Raw genomic sequence first — 22,038 nt, 5'->3', positions numbered from 1 at the left:
ATCAACTTTCCGAACAAATGGGACCTATGAAGGTGCACCATGTAGTACTGGGGAGGACAATCTTCACTGACTGTTTACTTGGTTTGTTTAGGCATAAAAAACCCCATCAGCTCTAAAGGACAACAGAATTTCATACAGTTTTACTTACTTCGGCAGACTCTGCCACCTTTCTAGCTTCAAACAGTGTTCTGGAGACCTTATTTCCCTCTCACAATGGCTTGTATATTCAGCTATGGAGAGGATAAATATTCCTGAGTTTGTATTATTACCTCATTAATATTGTGAATACCAATATATGGAGTTTGAATATCTTCTCCAACACTAGGTCTGTATGGTTGACTTTCACTTTTACCAAGGTAATATTTTAAAACATTATCTTTATTTTTACTCAAGTAGGACTTTTGGTCATACAACACTGTCTAAATAAACCAAATATCACATTAAATATGAAGTGAAATGGCATGAAATATGACATTTGTAACACAGTAGGGAAAAACACAGCATTTCTGTCATCTTTTTACTCATATCTGGGTTGTGAAACCTCAATCCTTGCTGTCAGAAAACGCTTTGTGTAGGAATGTTTGTGACAGTAAATATTTGAGCTGCAGAGTCTGTCTGTCAGATTTATTTAATAACACACAAACCAGTATGATGAGGTGAGCTGGGTTGCGTAAGGTTTCTCTTTCCCGGCGCGTTCAGTGTGCGCGTGCTTTCGTGTTTTGAGATTGAGTGTGAGGGGGCGGGGCCATAAATATTGTGTAGATCAGATGATGCATAGGACATATTGTGCACCTCTCAAGCCCGGCGCCGTGGTGCGTGCACGCGTGCGTGTGTTTACACCCGCTCGCTGTAGTAGAGCAGCCCCTGCCCCGACACCATACACACGAGCGACACATGAGTGGGCAGGACCGTGAGTGCCGGGGCCGCCGTCCAATCAACGGCGAGTAAAGCAACCACTGGCTGGAGGGGTCAGCCAATGGCGTGCTCCGCCGCCGGGACGTCAGCCAATGGAATGCGCGCAAAACGTGGGCACGTGGATTCCCGCACATGTTGATGCTCGTAAACTGCCGAGAGAAAGAGCCAGCAAAGACACAAACCGACGAGCGGCCGGGCGGTGTGTGTGTGTGTGTGTGTGTGAGAGACAGAGAGAGCTGAGGCTGGGCGCCCCGATGCTGTTCCAGCTACGGAGTGTGTACTGACGGATCTGTCGTATCAAAGTGGGAGATAGAGCCGTGAACGATTGTTTCTGGCAGCTGCTGTGTTTTTATCTCACATTACTGAAGGTGAGTATCTACAACGGTTTTTTTTTTGTTTGTTTCATCGCTAACGGTTCCCGAAGTTGGCAAGCTAGCCTGGAGGAATTTCCTGTCCCGCTGTATCCTGTATGCATGTACCCCCCGTACAATCTGTCAAATCAGCCTAAAGCTGTTTATTTCTCATGCGGCTTGGCTCCATCTATTTTTATTTATTAATAATTACCGTATAATGACGCGCGATTGGTTTTTAGTGCTTTTATACAGCTAGATTCTTACATTAATAAATCGGCTTTCCTTCTATATTTGATTTGTACTTTGCTGTTATGCCGCCCTGCGTGATTTTCGTCATTTTAAATGATCTAGCTTTGTTCTACACGTGCGGAACATTTTGTATAGATATATGTGGTGTGTGAGTTCCTGTTGTGGGCATGGTGGTGCGCAGACACAGACGGGCAGCCAACACCTGAGACGCAGCCTCATGGTCCATGCCTACCTGTGCCGACACATGCACCATCCCCATCACCTCCACCCCAATCCCACCCACTCTACCTCCACCTCCTTCCCCATCCCACTGAGTGTGTTTTTGGGGGGGAGAGGAATGGGGAACAAATGAGATTATTATTTCAGTTGACTCATGCAGATTGGTGTCAACAACGTGACATTTAGTTTTTAAGAGGAAACAAGTAGCCTGAGGGAAGCCAGCCATCAGACAAAAATAATAATGTGACTGGCATGGTATTTTGTGTGTTATGAAAGCTTAACAAGCTTGTTGAAATGCTTTCATATTCTTGAAATTGAGACAGTGTGTGGACTCAATGGGTGGTTCTTGCTTTTTTTTCTTGTCTGTGTGGGCACACTGCAAAAATCTGTACCACTCTCCTTTGTCTGTGAGTGTGTTTATACTTTATTTCTCATATTTCTAAAAGCTGTACTAGTTGAGTTACCCCTTCTAATTCCCCCCTGTGCGAGAACACACAGAGAGAAATAAAGAAATGGTAAGAAAGATGACAGAACGAGGCACATGGCCAGATCGAGAATGTAAAATAGGAGTAAGAGAGGAGGAGGAGGAGGAGGGCTGGTCTGTAGAAGAGGAAAGGAAGAGGAGCAACCAGGCTTGTGTGCATAGCGAACAGGATGAGCTGAAGGGAGAGCAGAGAGAGATGAGAGGCATACAGAAATGCAGCCGTAGAGGAAAGAGAGAGGTTTGTGTGTGTGTATGTGAATCCAAGAGGGGTGGGGGGGGGATGAAGAGCAAGCCTGAGACAGAGAGGAGGGGCTAGAGAGAGCACCAGAGGCAGTAGGAGAGAGAGAGAGAGAGACTGCTTATTCTGATTTCACTACTCTCTACAAGCTCCCATCCCCCTCACGTTTTACTCTCCTCTCCAGTCTCCAGTCTCCTCAATGGGAGCCAGACATGCACTACCATTGTGTGCCTACTGCCTACCCCCAGTCCCACTCTGCACCATGTTAAACTAGGACACGGGTATACCCACCATTTTGAGTAATTGGGGTTATTATTTTTGGGAGAGAAATGGGAAAAAATTGCCAAATGAAAGCAGTTCTTTACGTTGATTTTGTCTCGTTTCCTTTCACTTTTTGTCTGTATCCATTTGCCCTGCCCTCTTACTCTAGTCACAACTTAAAAACATGCTGGTTTTAGCTTTTTTTTGTTGCTACTTTCTAAGCTGTCATAATAACCCAAACTCTCTGCTGCCGCCCCCGAACAGCAATGCAGTCCCAGGGCAGCACTTCCTCTCAGCCCTCCTTCGACTCCCTGAGCTCCAGCGACAGCCTCTTGTTCAGCGACTCTGAGCAGGCGGAGGACGACACAGACGTCTTCCTGACAGACAGCTCTTCCTCCGTCATCATCGGCGGCGTGGGCGGGGCTGCGGCCAACAGAAACAGAGGATCAGAGAGTCCCGGGTCCCAGTGGACGTGCGATGGCTTCACCGATAAAGAGGAAGAAGAAGAGTCGTACAGGTCAGAGAGTGGCGGCAAGGCAGCTCACATCAGCTTGGATGAGAGACGTCCAATAAACCAGGTCCCAAAGTCAGCAGGAGACCTTCTGTTTGCTCAAAAGGTAAGGAAGGTCTAGAAAAGTAGAGATGACAGAGCATGTGTGTGCAGAGGAAAGCCCAGCAGACTGAATCAGACAGCAAGGCCTAACCCAAACTCTGTAGTAATTTATCTTCCTTTCCTCTTCCTCTGTCAGTGTGCTGAGCTACAGGGTTTCGTCCGGCCCCTTCTGGAGCTGCTGAATGGACTGAAGAGGGGCCGATTCGACCGTGGTAAGCATCCTTACATCACTGCTTTCAGTCGAGCATATGTGCAGCTTAAGTTGTTGACGCTGAACACAGGTCTATATGATCTGAGTGGCCTCAGTCCGTTGCAGTCGAGTGTTCCTTTGTGCAGCAGTTTGTATCGTGGCAGCCTATTGATGTAGTCCAAAGTGCAGCGTGTGACTCATCAGCTCACGAGTTTCCCGATAAGACAAAGTGAAAGTGGTGTGTGCACCAGGGAGTGAGAGGCTGTCTACATGTGCATGTTTTATGTGTGACTGTGGAGTCTCATAGTGCATATACTGACTGGGTTATTATGTTTTTGATTGACAGGTTTGAGTAGTTTCCAGCAGAGTGTTGCCATGGATCGAATCCAGAGGATCGTGGGGGTTTTACAGAGACCTAACAGCGGGTAAGATGTCATCCACATTGTCCCATCAGCCACCTTCAATTGTTCTAACTATCTGTTACTCATTCTTATCTTTCCTTTACATCACTGGACACTAAATCTTAGTTGGATTTTGGCATGTAAATGATTATTAAATTGGGAGTAATAACAAGAAGGGAGCAGTGAGGTTGCTTTCCATTTCAAGCCTCATCTCCCGTTCCATGTTTTATTGAACAGTTTCAGGATAGGTAGAGTTACAGCAACCACCAGCAGTGCAGTGAAACAGCAAACTTCATGAGAAAATGTATAAAGATCTATATCCAGGACCGTAAACTGCCAGATGTTTTCCTGCGCTGTCACATAATCGCATTGCCATCTGTTTCATATAAATATTTATCTTCTTTTTTAACTTTGAAGGGAGAAGTACCTGAACACTCTACTTCAGGTGGAGGTGATGCTGAAACTCTGGTTTCCTCAGATCCCTGCTCAGCCCGTTTCCACAGCCTCAAGCGTCGCCGCATCCCCCGCTCGCTCCTTCCAAGACGCTTCCTGCTCCACCCCGCCACACAAGCACAGAGATCAGTTACATATTCCCGTTAAGGTGAGAACACACAAATAACCCCCCACTTTCCCAACAAAAACAACTTAAATTGAGATCTATACTCACCCACAAATTACTCTCCTGCTCATTTTCCAGAAGCGCAGGCTCAGCTGGACAGGTACAGACTCCCCAACGCCTTCCCCCGTGCTTCTCAAGTGCCCTCGCATCAGTGCAGAAGAGAAGGGGGTGAAGCAAGATGGTGACGAAAGGGATGGCTCTTCTCTTCCTCCAACATTGGCATCTGATGCAAACCAAAATTCACCAGATGTGGCCGGTAACAGCCAGCTAAATGTGGACACAAAGGGAAAGGACAGTGACAGCGAGGAACAAGGCAAGCTATCACAGTACAAAGCAGGTCAAAGCTCTGAGCCGAGCCTGACGTGGGTTCACGTTGCCCCCATCCTGTCCCCTCGGAAGGCCTGCCCTTCACATGAGGGCAACATTGAAAACCAGCCGGTCACTGCCGTCCTCCCACCCGTCAGGCGGGGCAGTCCAGCTACGCAAGACAGCTCTATCTCTTCTACCACACCCTACAAGCACCCCAAAAATCTGAAGAAGCCAATCCGGTGCCAAAGCCAGCCTGTTGCTGGACAACAGAGTGAGAGTGAGACCAACGAGACCTGTCAGGGTCAAAATCAAGCTCCTCATGTCACACTCGAGCCTTTGTCCAGGGTGTGCCCCACCCCCTTAGAGACCTGATGCACTGAACAAGCAAAGAGCCGGCAGCCTGGCTTTTGTTACACCACCGAGCTAAGAGCTGCTGTGAGAGGAAGAAGGGAAGAGGCTGACGGCCTGTGATCATAGATGCATTAAAGAGAGGAAGGGGAGGACAGAACTGTAGGTGATGGATGTTGAAGACAAATGATGGATCATACACAGCCCCCTCAACAAGACCAAAATTACAACAGTTATTTTAAACAACAGGACATAATGTGTTTAAATGAAAACAGAGTTGATTATCACAATTACATAATAGTCTAAACATTTGCACATTTGGTTGAGGGGGACAGGAAAGAGCACCTGAAGCTCAAAGGCTATTTCAGCTTTCTGAGTGATGAGCATGAGAAGATTTTGAGGAGCAAAAAATAGTTTGTCCTCAGCAAGAAAGCAATCAATTTATTCAGAGATGACTGTTTCGGCAGACATCTAAGTTGAGGGACAGACTTCATCTGGAATTAGAAATGCTAATGTCGATATTGAGTATGAAAGCTTCCGAGGTTTATAGTGATGAGTTTGGAGTCAATCCAGAGTGAGTAACACAGCGTGATGAGCTGAATTTGATTCTAGTCTTATGGCAGGAGACACGTTTGACCTTTTATTCACTTGTAGATAGAATTGAGTCATCTGGCTTGAAGAGGAGACGTGACATTGAAGTCAGTGAAAATCTTGTAGCTAATGACGTGAGACATTCAGTGTACAGAAGGCAGCATTAAACTGTACGTGTGGTGTTTTAGAATCATCGGAGACTGTGGAAAAAATGATGTCATCAACTTACGAATGTAATCCAAGAACTGTTTGGGCGCTTGCTTGGCTGGCAGACCTGCCGCAGAGTGACATCACAGTGATCAGAGGTCGCATAACTTTCTCGTCGCGCTGTGGATCAGATGTTTCTGTCCGGTCCTAGACTGCAAACTCATGAAAATCCAGGGAAGACCAGCTGGAGGAAACAACAAAGGACCACTCACAAAGACCTGTGACTCTCCAGTCCCGCAGTTAATTTATTAATGTGTAGATCGGACACTGCATTTATTTATTGTTTGTATTTATTTATTGGGCAGCTGAATATGGCCTGCTGTGCGCTCGCACGGTCTGGCCTTACAATTTGTTTGAGGCGATTGGGAGGATGCTGTTGACAGTTTGTGGTTTTTCATTGCTATCATGAGAGGGGGGAAAAACTGAAGGAAGTGAATTCTTATGATTGGAATATTGGACTACTGTGCCTTTTTTACCAAATAGGATGTGTTTGGAAAAGCATTTGGTGCTTTCAGTGCATTCATACTGCATTTTGATTGTTTGCTTTTATTCCACAAAACCAGTACACACATTCAATCATGAAAGCCTACATGTAGTCATTATCATCTCACTCCAGAAGTTACACACAAAACAAAACAACAGTATCATCGACTATCTATCTACTGCTTAGAAACCGGCGTCCAGCTCTGGTATTGTGACATCTACAATTAATCCAAGCGGCCTACATCTCCAACTTTTACACACACCAACAGCAGTGACTACTGTCTGTCATGTATTATTAAAAGGGACAGTTCACCCCAAAATCAAAAATACATAGGCTATTATTCCTCTTACCTGTAGCGTTATTTTTCTGTGAGTTGCAGAGTTTTGTAGATATCAGCAGTGAGGATGTCTGCCTTGTATGTAACTCACACTAAAACAATCTTGATGCATAACTATCACTCACAGGTAAGAGAAAACATGTATTTTTTTGGGGTGAACTGTGCAGTGTAGCCTTTCTTTGGGGCTTTTTTTTGGTTCTGATCAACAAAGGAACAGACTGATCTGCACTTACAACTGGTGTTCTTGAAAACTTGAAGAAAAAAAAAACAGTAAATATAAATGTATGAGAGGAAATCTTTATTTGCACCACCCTCTACTGCTGCTATTCTAATTCCACTTCTAATTTAGATGTTTGGTAGGAGGCTCTCTCTTTATTTGGAAAAATCTGCTCACAATATTCTTCTAAATTTAGAAGGGGGTCGTAGCGATGTGATTGGATTTACCTATATTGCAAAAGTATTGTAAATATAAAGACAAATATTTTTAAATTGGTATGAGTGAGTGGTTCATACCCTATTTACATAAATGGAGAGGGGGGATATCCACGTGCCAGACTCCTCCAAAAAAGCACCACGTGTGAACACAGAGTCAGTGGCAGCCTCAATGTTACTGCCTACGTTTGTAGAGGAAGGAACGTACAAACCCTCAGTCGCAGACCCAGAGTCAGGCGGTCCTACCCCATCCCGTCTTCAGACGTGACGGTATGATGTGCCAGATGCTGATCTGAGGCTGGGGGGGGTGTCCTCCACCCGACTCCTGTTTTTATACGGTTGTGGTATGACAGAGAAACCAATTGCACTTATTTTTCATTGTTTATGTCCGTTTTTTCATGTTTGTTTTCTATTGCAGCGACCACTGCTGATTGGTCAGAAATAATATGTCTCGTTTATTTTAGCTGCCTTTCTCTTCTTGAACTGTAAAAGCTGACTGTAGTACCCCCCCTCCCTTGCCTCCCCTCCCCCACTCTGCTGCATTTGTCTGCCCTTGCCCTCTCTCCTTCATCTCCCTCAATCCCGTTAGTACCTTTTCTTTCTAAACTAAACTCTGTCTCTCGCTCTTTCTCACTCCATCTTTACATATTTCTCTTCTGGCTACTTTTTTCAATAATGATGAATCTTTTAATAAATGACACATTTTTGAAAGCTTAACTGTGTGCCTGTATGTTTATGTAGAGTTTATTATATTTAATTCTATTCTAATATTATTTTTGATATAATTATATGGGACGATGTGAGGGAAACTCGTGTTTTGGAAAGCAGCTCTCACTAAACAGATGTGTGACTCAATGGGGTGCAGATTTACAGACTGTACATTTTGAAGTGTGCGTGCGTGTGTGGGTCGGAGGGGGGAGTGATGATGGGGAAGGAGAGGGTAGCAAGAGGAGGGGTGGCTGTGCGAGGGTGTGAGACTACAGCCTCGGTAATCTGACTGGCAGTAGTGGGGGGGCTGGCTGATCCTCCAACCAGCTGCTTCTACAGAGCGCAAACATTACAGTAGCTTATATGTGTGTTGATGTGGGCTTGTTGTTTATTTTGTGAGATCACAAAGAGTAAATACCTTCAGTAGGTAGTAGAGAAGAACGTGGCATGGTTGTGTCTTTAATGTACTCCTGGTACTGTAACAGAGCAGTCACACAGGAGCTCGAGTCTGATCACCGACCGAGGCATTTCAGTCCCTCTAAAAAAAAATTTAAAAAATCAAAGGCTGAGAGTCAAAAGTTAACCTCAATCCTCTTCCCGGGGCTCCTGTTAAAACCCACATTGGAAAAAAATTCTCGCTTCAGGGTATTTCTTACTTGTAATAAGTAAAGAAATCTGCTTATGGAACAAATGATTTGTCTAAAAATAAGTGAAACTGAAAAGGTGGTTGTAGTGTCTTATATTAAATGTAATTATATACCTTGACTGGAAATAAGACAAATATACATTAAGACTGAATTTGCAGGTGCTCTTATCTATTTTCTATACAAAAAGATGTGATTGTTTTCTTTATCTGCAACATGATAGATGAAATAACCACACTGCTGAATTCACAATGGGTGCCACTTAATTGTAATATTATGTAACATAAATTGATGTAATTTTTACATCACATCATGCTGCGAGTCAGTGGTGAAGATCCTGTAGAAAGCTGTAGAAAAAAAGCTGTGAACTCTTACTGATATAAAAATCAACAATGGAACGATTAGTTGAATGTCAGAAAATTAATCAAAACTATTTTGACTTGAATTAATGGGTTGTTTTATGTTGTTTTTTAAGCAAAACTTAAAAATATTTTCCAGTTCCAGCTTCATTAATGTGAAGATCTGTTTTGTATCATTGTAAACTGAATGTTGTTGCGTTTTGGATTGATCAAAAAAATAATGGGCAGATTACTTGATAATGAAAACAATCTTCAGTTTCAGCTCTAATTTCTGAAATGTACTCAAATATTAAGTCTAATTTTACTCACATTCCTGAATTAAAAATGATGTAACATTCACCATTTTCTCTCCTCTCCTGCCTCACAACCATGGATACTGCGTGCACATGGGCAAGAGTGGCAAATTTTAAGAGGGTGTGGTTTGACTTCTCCCTGCTCAGACAGGATGAAATCACCCAATGCCGCACGTACACATACACACACACACACACACACACGCACACACACACACACACACACACACACACACACACACAAACAGAGTCACAAACATAGATGTACACACGTGTGCCACTCCCCGCCGCACGCTCTGACACACTGACTGGCTGATTTTGTGATGGGCCTGTCTCTGACACACTGACTGTGCTACATTACAACAACAGAGACCGCCCCCCCCCCCCCCCCCCCTCCCTCCTCCCCTCTGCCTCCCTCCCTCTCGGCCCCCCCTTGTATCCATGCAGTTTTTAGCAGAGAAGCCCCTGCCCTGCATCCCTCCCCCTCTTCCTCCTCTGGAGGATGGAAATGAGGGGCAAGAGGAAAAGGACGGGAAGAGGATGTGTGGAGGGCACAGGGAGGAGACCTGACCTCGCTCAGTTTTGGGGAACGTGAAGGACATTTGCCTTTTTTTTCCGCTTGTATTCAATAATAGTGTTTGTATTTATCAGCTCCACCCATTTGTTTTTTTGTTTATGTTTTTCACTTTCTCTTCTACAATTTTATTTAGAAAAAGTTGTACTCCCCCCTCTATATTATGGCCAATTTAACATATTGTATTTTTAAACATCAATATTAAACCTCATAATCAGCAGAAAGTTGACAAATTCATTGTTTTTGCACCATTAAAGTGGTCAGTTGTTTCCACTTCTTTATCCAACAAGCATGTGTTGGATTAATTGAGCACGTGTGTCCGTGCATCAATAGGATTGCACATAATGAACTTACCGCCCCTCTTAGCCGCCGCCGTGTAGGTTTTAATTGTGGCTCCACATCCCCTTATTGGTTTTAACAAGTTAATGATTTAAGGGTGTCTGTCCACTTCTGCTGCGTGCACTGAAGGGAATGACACAATGAGGTGCTTATTCACTTATTCTCAACTCCCCTCCCCCAATATTCACTCACTGCACTCCAGAAAAACTCACGTGAGGGGAAGCCACACTGTGACTTTACAACTACACACGCACGCACAAACCCAAAGACATGATAGCCCCACACGCTCACACACTGGCTCTTACTCACCCCGAGTCCCCAGGGGGTTTTAGTGCCGACTAGTCCCAAAACAGCCTCGATGCTCATTAAAATTGCACAGTGGCCAGCACCGTGATGGAAATCTGAGCTACATCTAAGTCATATTCCTTGCTGGAGCTCACAGCAATGATGGGCCTCGGCGTGTTTGGGGTTGGAGACGCTGCTCTGCCCCACCATCTGTGGTCCCCATCACTGTGATGTCACCAACACAGGGGACATGGTAAACATACAGACATACAAGGACTACGTTTTTCAAGGACGCACGTGTATCTCACGACATTGTGTGTGATATTTGGGGCACGGCCGAGCTACAGGCAAATAACATCCTCATCAGTTTCTCTGGCCTGAATGTGTTCTAGGGAGTCTGCTCGTGGTGACGCCATCTTCCACGACTGCTCAATTATTCAAGTACAGTGAGTGAAAGGGAAACACCATGTAGAATAGACTGAGGACATGGAAACGAGAGGTGGTTAAAGAGGAATATTTAGCAAACAGAGCTGGTTATGAATGAGGAAAAAAAGAAATAAAAACTTACATTCTAAGCGGACGACTTTGGGATTCAGTTCATGCACGTGCACTGATACTTAAACACACTCTGAGGTCCTAGCAGCACATGTGTGAAGTAAAGACAGCGGAGTCCCCTGAGATTTTATCTTCCAAGATGATTTACAGCCCCTGTCAGACACAATAAAACAAAACTGGGTCAGCATGATGAAATATATCATAACCAAACATTCGATGAATCAAGCCATGTGAAGTAACACAGGGAAAATCTTAAATGAAGCCATATATTATGCACTTATGTAATATTTATAGCAGAGCAATAATGCACATTAATACACTAAGATGGAATCAGGTTGTGATCGATGGCTATCGTGGACGTTGGGGGGAAATCGAATGAAAGGAAACACTTGTGAGAGACTCAACAATTAGTGCTTTGCCAATATTGGACTAGGATTAACTGCAGACTAAATGCCTGGCATTCCAGTCATATAATAGATTAATTCATACAGCTCTCACCACACGCCCCCATGATACTGTTTCACTTGTTTTAGCTGCACAGACAAGAGGAAGTCACTGTGAGTAAGAGCATACGTGCGTGCATGTGATCCTGTGTGTGTTTTGTTTTTCTGCATGTGCTTGTGTAGAAATATCTGTTGTATTGTCATATTATGTGCTGAGGTGTCATTACATAATAGAGCTGGCTGCAGAGAGAGACAGAGGGGAGGGTGAGGGGGGCAGAGAGTGCATGTGAGGTGCCAACAAGTAATTCAGGTTGATCAATGTGAGTGAGTGTGTTGTTTAAGGCCTGATAATCAATTGATTACAACCAGATTAAGGCATTACTCTCGTAAATGTATATTTTACCAGGTTGTCCCACCAAAAAATGAAGGTCAAATTTGGAGGGAGAATCATCTGATTTATCTGACTGCGGCTTTATACGTTAATCTGCTCAAATGACAATTTAATTGATTTGTTGATCAACACAAAATAAACCAAGCACAAGTTTGACAATCGTTTAAGTCATTTATCCAACAATAATGCCAAACGTTACATGCGTAAATGTGGAGATTTGTTATATTTCTAAATTTTTTGTTAAATCATTGTAAATATTTTTCGGATTTCAGACCTCTGCAGCGCAGTTTTCTATAATGTTGGTTTTATACAACACATTTTCAACACCAGATATGTTTTGTAATGATGACTGAATTATGTTTTCTACTTACATAATTAGGAAATGTTGTAACAGAGATAATATGTACAAAAGTTGCATTAAAAATCTAAAAAACTAGATCTTTGTTATGTATTTTGTTGAGTTGTGCAGTTACATCTTCCCAAATCCAAAAACCAGAGAAATTCACAAGTTTACTGAAGGTCACGGTACATTTCATTACAACTTCTGGAATATAGTTGGAGAGTAAGGAAGGCTGTCGACGAACGGGACTAAATGTAACGTGAATAAAAGCAAAAATGACCTCGTCCCTGAACATTTGTGCCTGGGTCACATCAGATACTGTAGATCTTTGTCAGCAATGGTTGTTGTTCAATGGTGCATTCACCACCAGTGAGGTGAGTTTGACAGTTGGATCATTTGTGTTTAGGCGTGTCATTTGCATGAGTGTTTACAGCTCACATCGAGGTTGTGTGTGTCTGTGTGTTTGCATTCAGTTACAGCTCTCACTCAACTCGGCACTCACCAGAGATTTTTTTTAATCCTAAGAGCTAAAAAGTAATCTCTCAACTCTCCTCCTGTTGGTAAACGGCTCCGTATCAGAGCAGAATACAGTCTGATTCCAGGTGTTTATTCCTCCACCCACCAGGCTCTGCAGCAGCCTCTCTCCCCTCCTACTATCATAGAAGACAAAGAAAATCAGCAAATATGCATTTGATAAGTTGGAACCACTGATTTTGCTTCTTACAAAGTAACTTTAAAATTACAATTAATCAATTATCAAAACACTTTTTGACCAATTCTCTGTCAAACTTAATCTTTAGACGTCACTTTGGGCCATGGAACAATTTTCTTAGCATTTTGTACAAGAGACATTTTTTACAGATTACTCAATAACCAAAAACTGTTGTTGCTGCCCAATTCTCTTACACAATATATCCAACTAAGTCACATTTCTTAAGAGTATTTTGTTTCTCCACGTCCACCAAAAAGGTCACAGAGTGAACTGGATCCAAAGTTGTGCTTCTACACACAAAGAGGCCTGTGGTGGTGGACAAAGCTCACATTTCACCACAGAAAAAAAAGTATACAATGAAAGTTTCTCAAATGTCCTCCTTTACTCTGTAGTGCTTATGAGAGGTTTCCTTTAAACAACCAGATATCCTTTCAGATACCAAAATGGGGAACTGAAAACCATGTAAAAGTTCAATCTGGTTTGTTCACATAAATGGGGTGCAGAGTGCATGTAAACATGGATGTAAACAGTAGGTAAGTGGGTGAGGGAGTGAAATCCAGACGGTAAATTGTGGTGGATGGGTCCCTGATGAATCAGCATATGAAGAGGTTGATGATGGGGCTGTGCTGTTCAGTAGGAGTAACTGAATGTAGCTGTAATGAAAGGTTGATGTCTTGATGATAGTTATAACTCTGCAGAAAGAATATGTCTGGAAAACTATAACATGCTGTGTATATGCAGTTTGTCCCGACACTGGATGGTTACAAACAACATTAAGCGCTGTGAGTGAAAGCATGGATGTGGATTGTTGTAGAGGACGTAGCCTCAGGCTCACTACTGCATTCATGCTCACACTACTACTACTGCACTCGGTTGACCCACATCAAGCAAAGATAGAGAGAAAATGAGGGGGTGGGCCTACAGTGGGAGGAAATGGAGATCACATGACACTCTCATGTTTTTACCAGGGGACTGACTAATCTGTGGTTAGCTGGGCAATATTTTGGAATGGTTTCACTCTTGGCTGAGTTGTGATAAAGGAGATTACGGTTATACTTTTATCTAGGACTCAGTGAAAGAAGATATATTGTGTCTCAATGGGACCTTCATGGATAAATACAGGATAAAGAAAATAAAAATAAAATGTAAACCCAGTTCTGATCCTTAATGTTAGAGGAGGCACTCGGAAATGGAAAGTATTGAAATCATTATTGTGGACAGTTTTCTTGTTTTGTGTTCAGGGTCTAGGATAATAGTTTTGTTAGTCTTTTACATCAAATGTTTCTTCTTTTACATGTTTGCTGTTTCATGTTGCCTACCTTATGCTTGCTTTTTAATCCTATGTTTGCTTGTGCTTATTTTTGTGGATTATTTTGTGGATTTAGTTTTGTATTTGCCTGTGTGCAGAGGTGAGATTCCTTCTATAAGCCTCTAGGGCTTTTCTAAATCTCACCTGCACAACCTGCTTATTTTTTCTTGTTGCTCTGTTTAACTGTTCATAAATATATACATAAATAAATAATAATAATAACCCTACAGACAAAAAACAACTCTGTGGTCTTTTAAAGAAAAGGGATGATAATAAGTAATTAATAATTCAAACACATATCACTGTATCTTAGTTTATCACACTTTTAAGGCTCATTATACTTTTACTTGTGTTTTTAAACTTGACAATTTTATTTCATTGACCTTGAACAGTATGTTTTTTAGCTTATGTTGTACAGCGCAGTTGCAGTTACCACCTGCTTCAGAGGTAATTTACTGATTAAGACTATATTTACTCAAGTTCTGTAAATAAGTCCTTATTCTTTACTTGAGTTGCCTATTTTCATTTTTATGCTAGCTTAAACTATTTCAGAGGGAGGTAAGGTACAGAGATGTGAATACTTCTACCACCACTGGGTTTACAGTGAAAATAACTGAATAAACGTGTGGAAAACATGTTTTATCTGAGTCAATGTACGTTAATACATGAATGTTTTGAGCTTAAGTTAATAGTTTGTCAAATAACTCACCATTTTGTACGTTTGGCGCTGGTTTCTTTGGTGAAATTCAAACCGTTTAACCCTGTTCTGTAATGAAACACAACAATGTCACTGTTTAACATCTTATTTTACATCGTGTTCATGTTATTTTGGTCAAACACAAACCTTTAAATTGTATGAATTCTCTATAAGACTGACTTTTTATCACAAAAACAAGTATTACCTTGAGGGAGCCTGAGAGACAAACAGGACGTTTCTTCCACTAACGGCTAGGTGGAAACAACGAACATTCACGCGCAACGACTGCCAAAAAATAGCCGCGAAGAAGAAGCTGTATCAATTTCCGCTTCCGGGTCTTGGTTTAGAAACGTCGTGTGAACGGCGCGTCCAAACAAAGTTTTTTCTGGAAACTTAGCGATTTGAGTGTTTTATCCTTCGTAAACTTAATCGTTTCTGTTTGAAATCTACAACGCGAGCCGCCTGACAAAGGGTTAAGGCAGAATTCAAAGGTTTGTACGTTTAATGAAGCAGCTATTCGCTGTTGTTGGTAGCTCACAGGCAGCAGCATGCTAACGGTGACTAGCGGGCAACCGGAGAGTTTTGGCGGATGTAATTGAATCTAGCTTGTATGTTGCTCTTGGTTAGCATAGTTGTCAGCCAGTCTAATGTTATCATTAAAAATGAAACAACGGCAAGTTTTGAGCTGACTGTGTGAATTGGTTTGTTTGTATGTGTAAGTAATAGGACGTTTGTGTTTTTGCGCCTGTACGCGAGTGTGCGTGAGAGAGCGAGGGGGGTTGTATCATGTGTGTCACATCAGTGTGATGCAGTCCCACGCAGGTGCAGAGTGTATGGAAACATGAAGCTGATAAACAAGTTCATCAGTGTAAATGAATGATGATGCTAGGTGTAAATTTTATGTTCTGCAGAATTGGAGGATGTCTCTTCCAAAACGGGAGGTGGAGGAGTTGAGGCCATGGGTGGAGCGTACTGTGAAGAAGGTGCTGGGCTTCTCGGAGCCCACAGTGGTTACTGCTGCTTTGCACTGTGTCGGAAAGGGACTAGACAAAAGGAAGACCATAGGTAACTGCATATACTGTTTGTGGCCTAAAGTGTTTCATACAGATTCATAACGATTTAGTTAAGAGCCTGTTGAGAACAAATGCCATATTCCAGGGTCTGATGTAAATACTTATGATCAGTGAAGCTTCATAACTGTAATTCTTGAAGATGTATTGTAGGTATGACCTTCAAAAAGTTGTCCTAATTACTTGAGTAAATCTTGGTATTCACACAGGTCTGTGGCCATAAAGGCATTCTGTGATGAGATCTAAAGATTGCCATTTAATTGTGTCAATGATAAAAAGGAATATTGTATTTGTGCAAATTATTTTACACTTCTTTGCACCACAGACCAGTTGCGTCCATTCCTTGATGAGTCTGCTGGAGGTTTTGTGGAGCGTCTTTTTGAAGCTTTGGAGGAAAGCCGCAGTGCCCGTGGCAACAAAGGAGCAGGAGAAAAGAACCGCAAGAGAGACCTCAAGGTAATACCTGAGCATACAATTACTCGGTAGCTAAATAAATGCATCCTTTCATCGACAACAGATTACAGTGACTATATTTACATGCACTCAATGCTCTTAAAAAACTTGTTTGCTCTCATACAAGAACATTATGTTTAATTGGATGTTTGGCTGGATGGTGACGTGATTTATTGGTGTTTCTGTTTGGCTGGATGGTTTCAGGATGTTTTTGGTGATGAGGCTGAAACCGGAGCAGTGCGAGAAACTCCTGAGCCAGGAGACGGGGCAGCTCCCAAGCGGAAGCGGGTGCCACGCTTCGAGGAGGTGGAGGAGCCTGAAGTCATACCTGGACCTCCATCTGAGAGCCCTGGCATGCTCACCAAAATGCAGGTATGAGATTATTTTTTTAGTAGCAGTTAAGATTTTGCCTACACAAGTTATATTTTGTTTATGATAAACTTTATGCATTTTTGCTTCTCTCTGTATCAATAGATTAAACAGATGATGGAGGCAGCCACAAAACAAATAGAAGAGAGGAAGAAACAGCTGAGCTTTGCCTCTTCGGTCCCCACTGCACCAGTAATAAAATAATTCTTTAGTTATTTTAAAACGTTACGAATAAATGTGTTGAAAAACGTTTTCCCTGACTACAACAATTTCCCCTTCCCACACCACAGACACAGATGGAAACTCCAGTCTCACGCCTTCTTGGCACCCCTGCTGCTGCAGCTGCAGGTGGAGCAGCATCTATCGCCCCCTCCCAGGCTGCCAGCTTCATGAATGATGCTATCGAGAAGGCCCGCAAGGCTGCTGAGCTGCAGGCCCGCATCCAGTCCCAGTTAGCCATGAAACCTGGTATTCTCGGAGCCTTGGGGAACACTGGACCTCACAACCTAGTGGCACTAGCTAATCTACACGCAATGGGAATTGCCCCACCGTGAGTAATGTCACAGTATAAAGGATTTTAAAATGTAAAGAGGACAGAAACATAGGAGTAATGAGGTATTTTGAAAATAAACTAAGCTAGTTTGTCTGTGTGTCCCTTTTATAGGAAAGTAGAAGCCAAAGAGGTGAACAAGCCCACACCTCTTATTCTGGATGACAAGGGAAGAACTGTAGATGCCAGTGGCAAAGAGGTTGAGCTTACACACCGCATGCCCACACTGAAAGGTATGTGCATGGTGGTCCAATACTTTCAATACACAGACACAGTCTTAATTTCTTGCTTTGAAGTTCTGCAATCCTTTTTCTTCTGTCTGTATAGCAAACATTCGAGCGGTTAAGAGGGAGCAGTTCCGTCAGCAGTTGAAGGAGAAGCCTGGGGATGACTTGGAGTCCACATCCTACTTCGACCAACGTGTGTTTATTACACCAGCTCAGCGACCTCGCAAGGGCTTCAAATTCCACGAGCAGGGACGCTTCGAGAAGATTGCTCAGAGAATCAGAACTAAGGTTGGATTTAACTCGTCAACACTTGCATGTCAGCAGATGTTTTAACCTAGTTAATGGAATGCTTAATTTGAACCATTAATTATTCAGGGTAAGGAATATGATCCTTGAAAAATGCTTGATTTTTCAACATAATCTGCTGTTTCATCTACACAATCACTCATGTAAACAAAGCATCCTGTAATATTTGAAATGAAACGATTCCATTGTCATATTTTGTTTGTCTAGTGGCATCGAAATGATGAAGAATTAATCATGATCCAAACAGACAGTCAAAGTTCATATGAAGAGCTGGTGCAATAAACCAAGCAAAATTATACATTGATTGCTGTCGGTATGAAGGAAATCTGTAGACTTTATTTTTTTTGCAGTTAAATTTATAGTAACCTTTGAGATGTGTATGATTATAAAGGCTTTGAGCGTCTGGAAATTGTTGGTTTGGGTACCGTGAAAATGCTTTAACTTTAGTCTTCAAAAGTTGTATGAACCCTGTTCAAAGCAAACCAACTTCTGTTTTGATTGACCTGCATTGATCTTGACCTCACTCAGGCCCAGCTGGAAAGGTTGCAATGTGAGATTGCCCAGGCTGCAAAGAAGACAGGAATCCAGGCATCCACCAAGCTGGCACTGATCGCCCCTAAGAAAGAGATCGGAGAAGGAGAGGTGCCCAGCATTGAGTGGTGGGACTCCTTCATCCTGCCCAACAACATAGAAATGTAAGAAACCACACCTAACCAAGAAACACTTACTGTGATCTTAGGTCAAATGTTAAAACCATCTATTTTCCACTGCCATGGTGAGGCTGTAGAATATCTAACACATCATTTATGGCATAAGTAATGATGCAGTTTGTACAATTAACTAATTGCAGTTAACTGACTTTTCCCTTTATGTTATATGAAGGACGCCTGACTCAAACTTTGATGACTTGGAGCTCTTTGGTGTGACCAACCTGGTAGAACATCCCGCTCAAATTAGCCCTCCAGGTAAGTGTTTAAGAACTCTAAAAGCTGCATAACAGATGGAATTGATTATTTTGCTCCTGAGCAGCATGTTGTACATGCACGCTCCAATGTTATTTCATATTGCCATAATTTGCAGGAATGTTTAAAACATTTGTTTTGTTTTTCTTCTCAGTTGACACAGATAAGCCAGTAACGCTGGGTGTATACCTGACAAAGAAAGAACAGAAAAAACTGAGGAGACAGACACGAAGGGAAGGACAGAAAGAAGTTCAAGAGAAGGTTCGTCTGGGACTGATGCCTCCACCAGAACCCAAAGGTACCCACACACAAATCCCTTTATAAACTACTACAAAAAAGATTAAACAAAATGTAACTGATGTTTTCTTGTACTTTCTCAGTACGCATCTCTAACCTGATGAGGGTACTGGGGACGGAGGCGGTTCAGGACCCAACGAAGGTGGAGGCTCACGTCAGAGCGCAGATGGCCAAGAGACAGAAGTTAGTAACACAGTTAACCTTTACACTGCTTGTCCTTCAACTTCTCCTCATTTTTGCACCAGTTATCATTTAGTATTGTTTGATAACAAAAGTTTTCTTTAAGGTTTTTCTAATTGTGCCCCCACTATGCAGGGCTCATGAGGAGGCCAATGCAGCCCGCAAGCTCACGGCAGAGCAGAGGAAAGAGAAGAAAGTCAAGAAGTTAAAAGAAGACCTCACTGATGGTGTTCACATTGCTGTGTACAGGTGAGTACTTGTTGGGAGAGAGCGCATACGGTACTTCATACATACAGTAAAATTGTGTGTGTAATTAAAGAACCTTACCTTCCCTCTTACAGGATCCGTAACCTGCAAAATCCCGCTAAGAAGTTTAAAGTGGAGGCCAACGCCAACCAGCTGTACCTGACAGGCACAGTAGTTCTGCACAGAGACGTCAACCTTGTTGTGGTGGAGGGAGGTAAGAGACAAGAAAGACAAATCTCTTAAATTTGACTTTCTTATTACACAACTGGTACTTTCAATCCTATGTGACGTTTATTAAACATTTGCTGTAATGATGTGAGGGGGAAATGTCTGTGGTATGAATAGTTAACATCGATTTTAACCAATGTTCTGAAATTATGATAATCAATACTTGATAGGTCTTCTTCCTCAATATCCATCTTAAACAGATGCAATAACTTTTTCTAAACATTACTCTATACTTAAACCTCTGAATGTTGGAAAATGTTGTCTGCTCTTTAGTTTATTCTCCCAGATGTTCCCCTCAAACACTCTGCAACCTGTTTTCATTTATTAATAATATATTTTGGGGTATTTATACATTAGTTTAGTGTTCAGTAGTCTGCATCTTGTCTATATGTTTTCAAAAGTAAAAAAAAAGAAGAAAAAGCTGGTCATTTAAGATTAAAAGTACATAGGGCCTCAACCAAACACAACACATTAGAGATCCGACCGTGTGAACTATATACAATAGTATACTGAACGGGGAAAAAAGGATGCTCGAAGAGTTTGGTTGCAGGCGAGAGAAGGCAACTGATGCATAAGGAACAAATAAAAGGGCTCCAGATTCAAGGGAGACACAAATCATTTATGTCCCTTCATTAGTAATATACAGTGTATGTGTTTGATACATCTGATCTAGTACTGTGTAGTTTCTCAAGGTTTCAGCATCTTCTGCTCAACATGCTCTTTAGAGTGTTGTCAGTGTAATGTTAAGGATAGCCCCAGTGTATAAATAGACTTAAATTGTTCCATTTTGTGGTAAACTGCTGACATCACAAACAAATTGTACAGCTGCACTTCTGTGAAGCCTGATGTCAGTTTCAGGGTGATGGTTGTATCCTCTCTGCTATCCCTTGAGAAATGAATTTGAATAATCATAGTCATCCTTAAAATCTAACTTTCTCCCTCATTTTTAGGCCCTAAATCCCTGAAAAAGTTCAAGAGGCTGATGTTGCACAGAATCAAATGGGTGGAACACAACAGTAAAAGAGATGGTAAGAGAGGCTTGACTTTTTAGTCTTGTGCTAGTCGTCATATCTTTTTTGCCTATTTCAAGGATACTGAGAAACTGAAACTGAACTCTTTATCGTTGTTTCTTTATTAGATCCAGATGGCGATGATGATACAAAGAGAAACAACAAGTGCTATTTGATTTGGGAGGTGAGTGTCACACATCCTGCTTCCTTTTGCAGGCTCGTGTTATCATTGAATTTTGATTATTTACTTTTTTTGCGATCTTCTGCAAGTCTAATTATGTCTTTCGTTCTCCAGGGCACAGCTAAAGAGCGTAGTTTTGGAGACATAAAGTTCAAACAGTGCCCCACAGAGAACATGGCCAGAGAACACTTCAAGAAACACGGCACAGAACACTACTGGGATCTAGCTCTCAGCATGAGTGTGTTGGAAACCTCAGACGACTGAAACCTACCCGGAGAGCCCGTCATTTCAGTCAACATCCCCTTCTGCAAGCCCCCCAGATGCACAGCCTCACAGCCAGTCAGCCCTCACCAATGACCGGCTGCCCTCAGCTGGGGTCGGGCAGACTTCACCAAGAGACTTGAACATAGAAAAGGAGGAACAATAAATCTGTGTGGATGTTTTTGCGAGAATGTGTGACAGATCAGAGCGCGTGATGTGTGTAGGACTATGTATGTGTTTGTATGCCTGCATCAGTGTTCATCTTGTTGGTGGTAGGCTCTTCTGTCGGATATCGTGTTATCTGTTATTGATTACAAGGTGACAGATTGCACTGTGTGATGTAAATCACTCACCCAAGGCTTTATGTGATGATGAGAAATGCTGTCAGACTATGTTATGACTTTTGTGGTGAAATCCCCCATGTACACTGATGATGATAATCCCTGTTTGAGTCAAGCAGTTAATAAAAACACCCCATCAGAGAATGACTGCACTGCTACAATATGTGCTAACACATTTACAGTAAACCTGCAGACTCCTGGGTAACGTTACTACATTGTTATAAGACCTTTTGTCATTACATGTACATTTCACAGAATTTAAAGTTCCCAATTTCATTTTTTTGCTTTCATTTGGAAAAACAAGCAAATCCTTGACTCACCTGTAGCTATATTTCTCTATAACGTTACAGTCACAGCCTTAAATAAACAACAAAATGTAACTGATTTGTGTCCGTGTTCTCTGTCTGTTGAAATCTTTCTTCTGATATTTAACCAGCTCTAACATAATACCTTCACTA

The 22,038-nt window shown here is 42.2% G+C and overlaps 2 protein-coding genes across 4 annotated transcripts in view; one reads left to right on the top strand and one right to left on the bottom strand.

Annotated features, from left to right (window-relative positions):
- ca14 (carbonic anhydrase XIV) overlaps window positions 1-15,195 on the bottom strand; it is a 34,288-nt gene extending 19,093 nt beyond the window's left edge. For all 3 annotated transcript variants that reach the window (XM_084356399.1, XM_084356400.1, XM_084356401.1), the window contains exons 1-8: window positions 15,105-15,195; window positions 14,912-14,968; window positions 12,684-12,834; window positions 11,021-11,160; window positions 8,377-8,496; window positions 6,020-6,181; window positions 4,591-4,809; window positions 4,351-4,472 (exon numbers count right to left, since the gene is read on the bottom strand). In XM_084356399.1, coding sequence (XP_084212525.1) covers window positions 4,351-4,472; window positions 4,591-4,809; window positions 6,020-6,102 — 424 coding nt within the window. In that variant the 5' untranslated portion in view covers window positions 6,103-6,181; window positions 8,377-8,496; window positions 11,021-11,160; ... (1 more) ...; window positions 14,912-14,968; window positions 15,105-15,195. The remainder of the gene's footprint in view (window positions 1-4,350; window positions 4,473-4,590; window positions 4,810-6,019; window positions 6,182-8,376; window positions 8,497-11,020; window positions 11,161-12,683; window positions 12,835-14,911; window positions 14,969-15,104) is intronic.
- Window positions 15,196-15,243: 48 nt separating this feature from the next.
- Window positions 15,244-21,964, top strand: prpf3 (PRP3 pre-mRNA processing factor 3 homolog (yeast)). The gene is made up of 17 exons (XM_084356396.1): window positions 15,244-15,390; window positions 15,811-15,964; window positions 16,295-16,425; window positions 16,627-16,794; window positions 16,897-16,983; window positions 17,082-17,341; window positions 17,456-17,574; window positions 17,669-17,856; window positions 18,403-18,569; window positions 18,757-18,839; window positions 18,991-19,134; window positions 19,217-19,316; window positions 19,449-19,562; window positions 19,655-19,773; window positions 20,738-20,815; window positions 20,926-20,981; window positions 21,093-21,964. The coding sequence occupies exons 2-17, from the start codon at window positions 15,820-15,822 to the stop codon at window positions 21,240-21,242; spliced, it is 2,109 nt and encodes a 702-aa protein (XP_084212522.1). The 5' UTR covers window positions 15,244-15,390; window positions 15,811-15,819; the 3' UTR covers window positions 21,243-21,964.
- Window positions 21,965-22,038: the final 74 nt, after the last annotated feature.

This window comes from Pagrus pagrus (assembly GCF_965226575.1).
Source record: "Pagrus pagrus genome assembly, chromosome: 7".
NCBI classification, from domain to species: Eukaryota; Metazoa; Chordata; class Actinopteri; order Spariformes; family Sparidae; genus Pagrus; species Pagrus pagrus.
The sequence above is the reverse complement of the archived record's forward strand: the minus strand, read 5'-3'. Positions and strand labels throughout refer to the sequence as shown.

Excerpts from the sequence above, each read along its gene's own strand:
- prpf3 (XM_084356396.1), top strand. The coding sequence starts at position 15,820 with ATGTCTCTTCCAAAACGGGAGGTGGAGGAGTTGAGGCCATGGGTGGAG. Across the intron at positions 16,426-16,626 it reads ACCGCAAGAGAGACCTCAAG|GATGTTTTTGGTGATGAGGC; the intron begins GTAATACCTGAG and ends GGATGGTTTCAG. Across the intron at positions 19,135-19,216 it reads GCCTCCACCAGAACCCAAAG|TACGCATCTCTAACCTGATG; the intron begins GTACCCACACAC and ends GTACTTTCTCAG.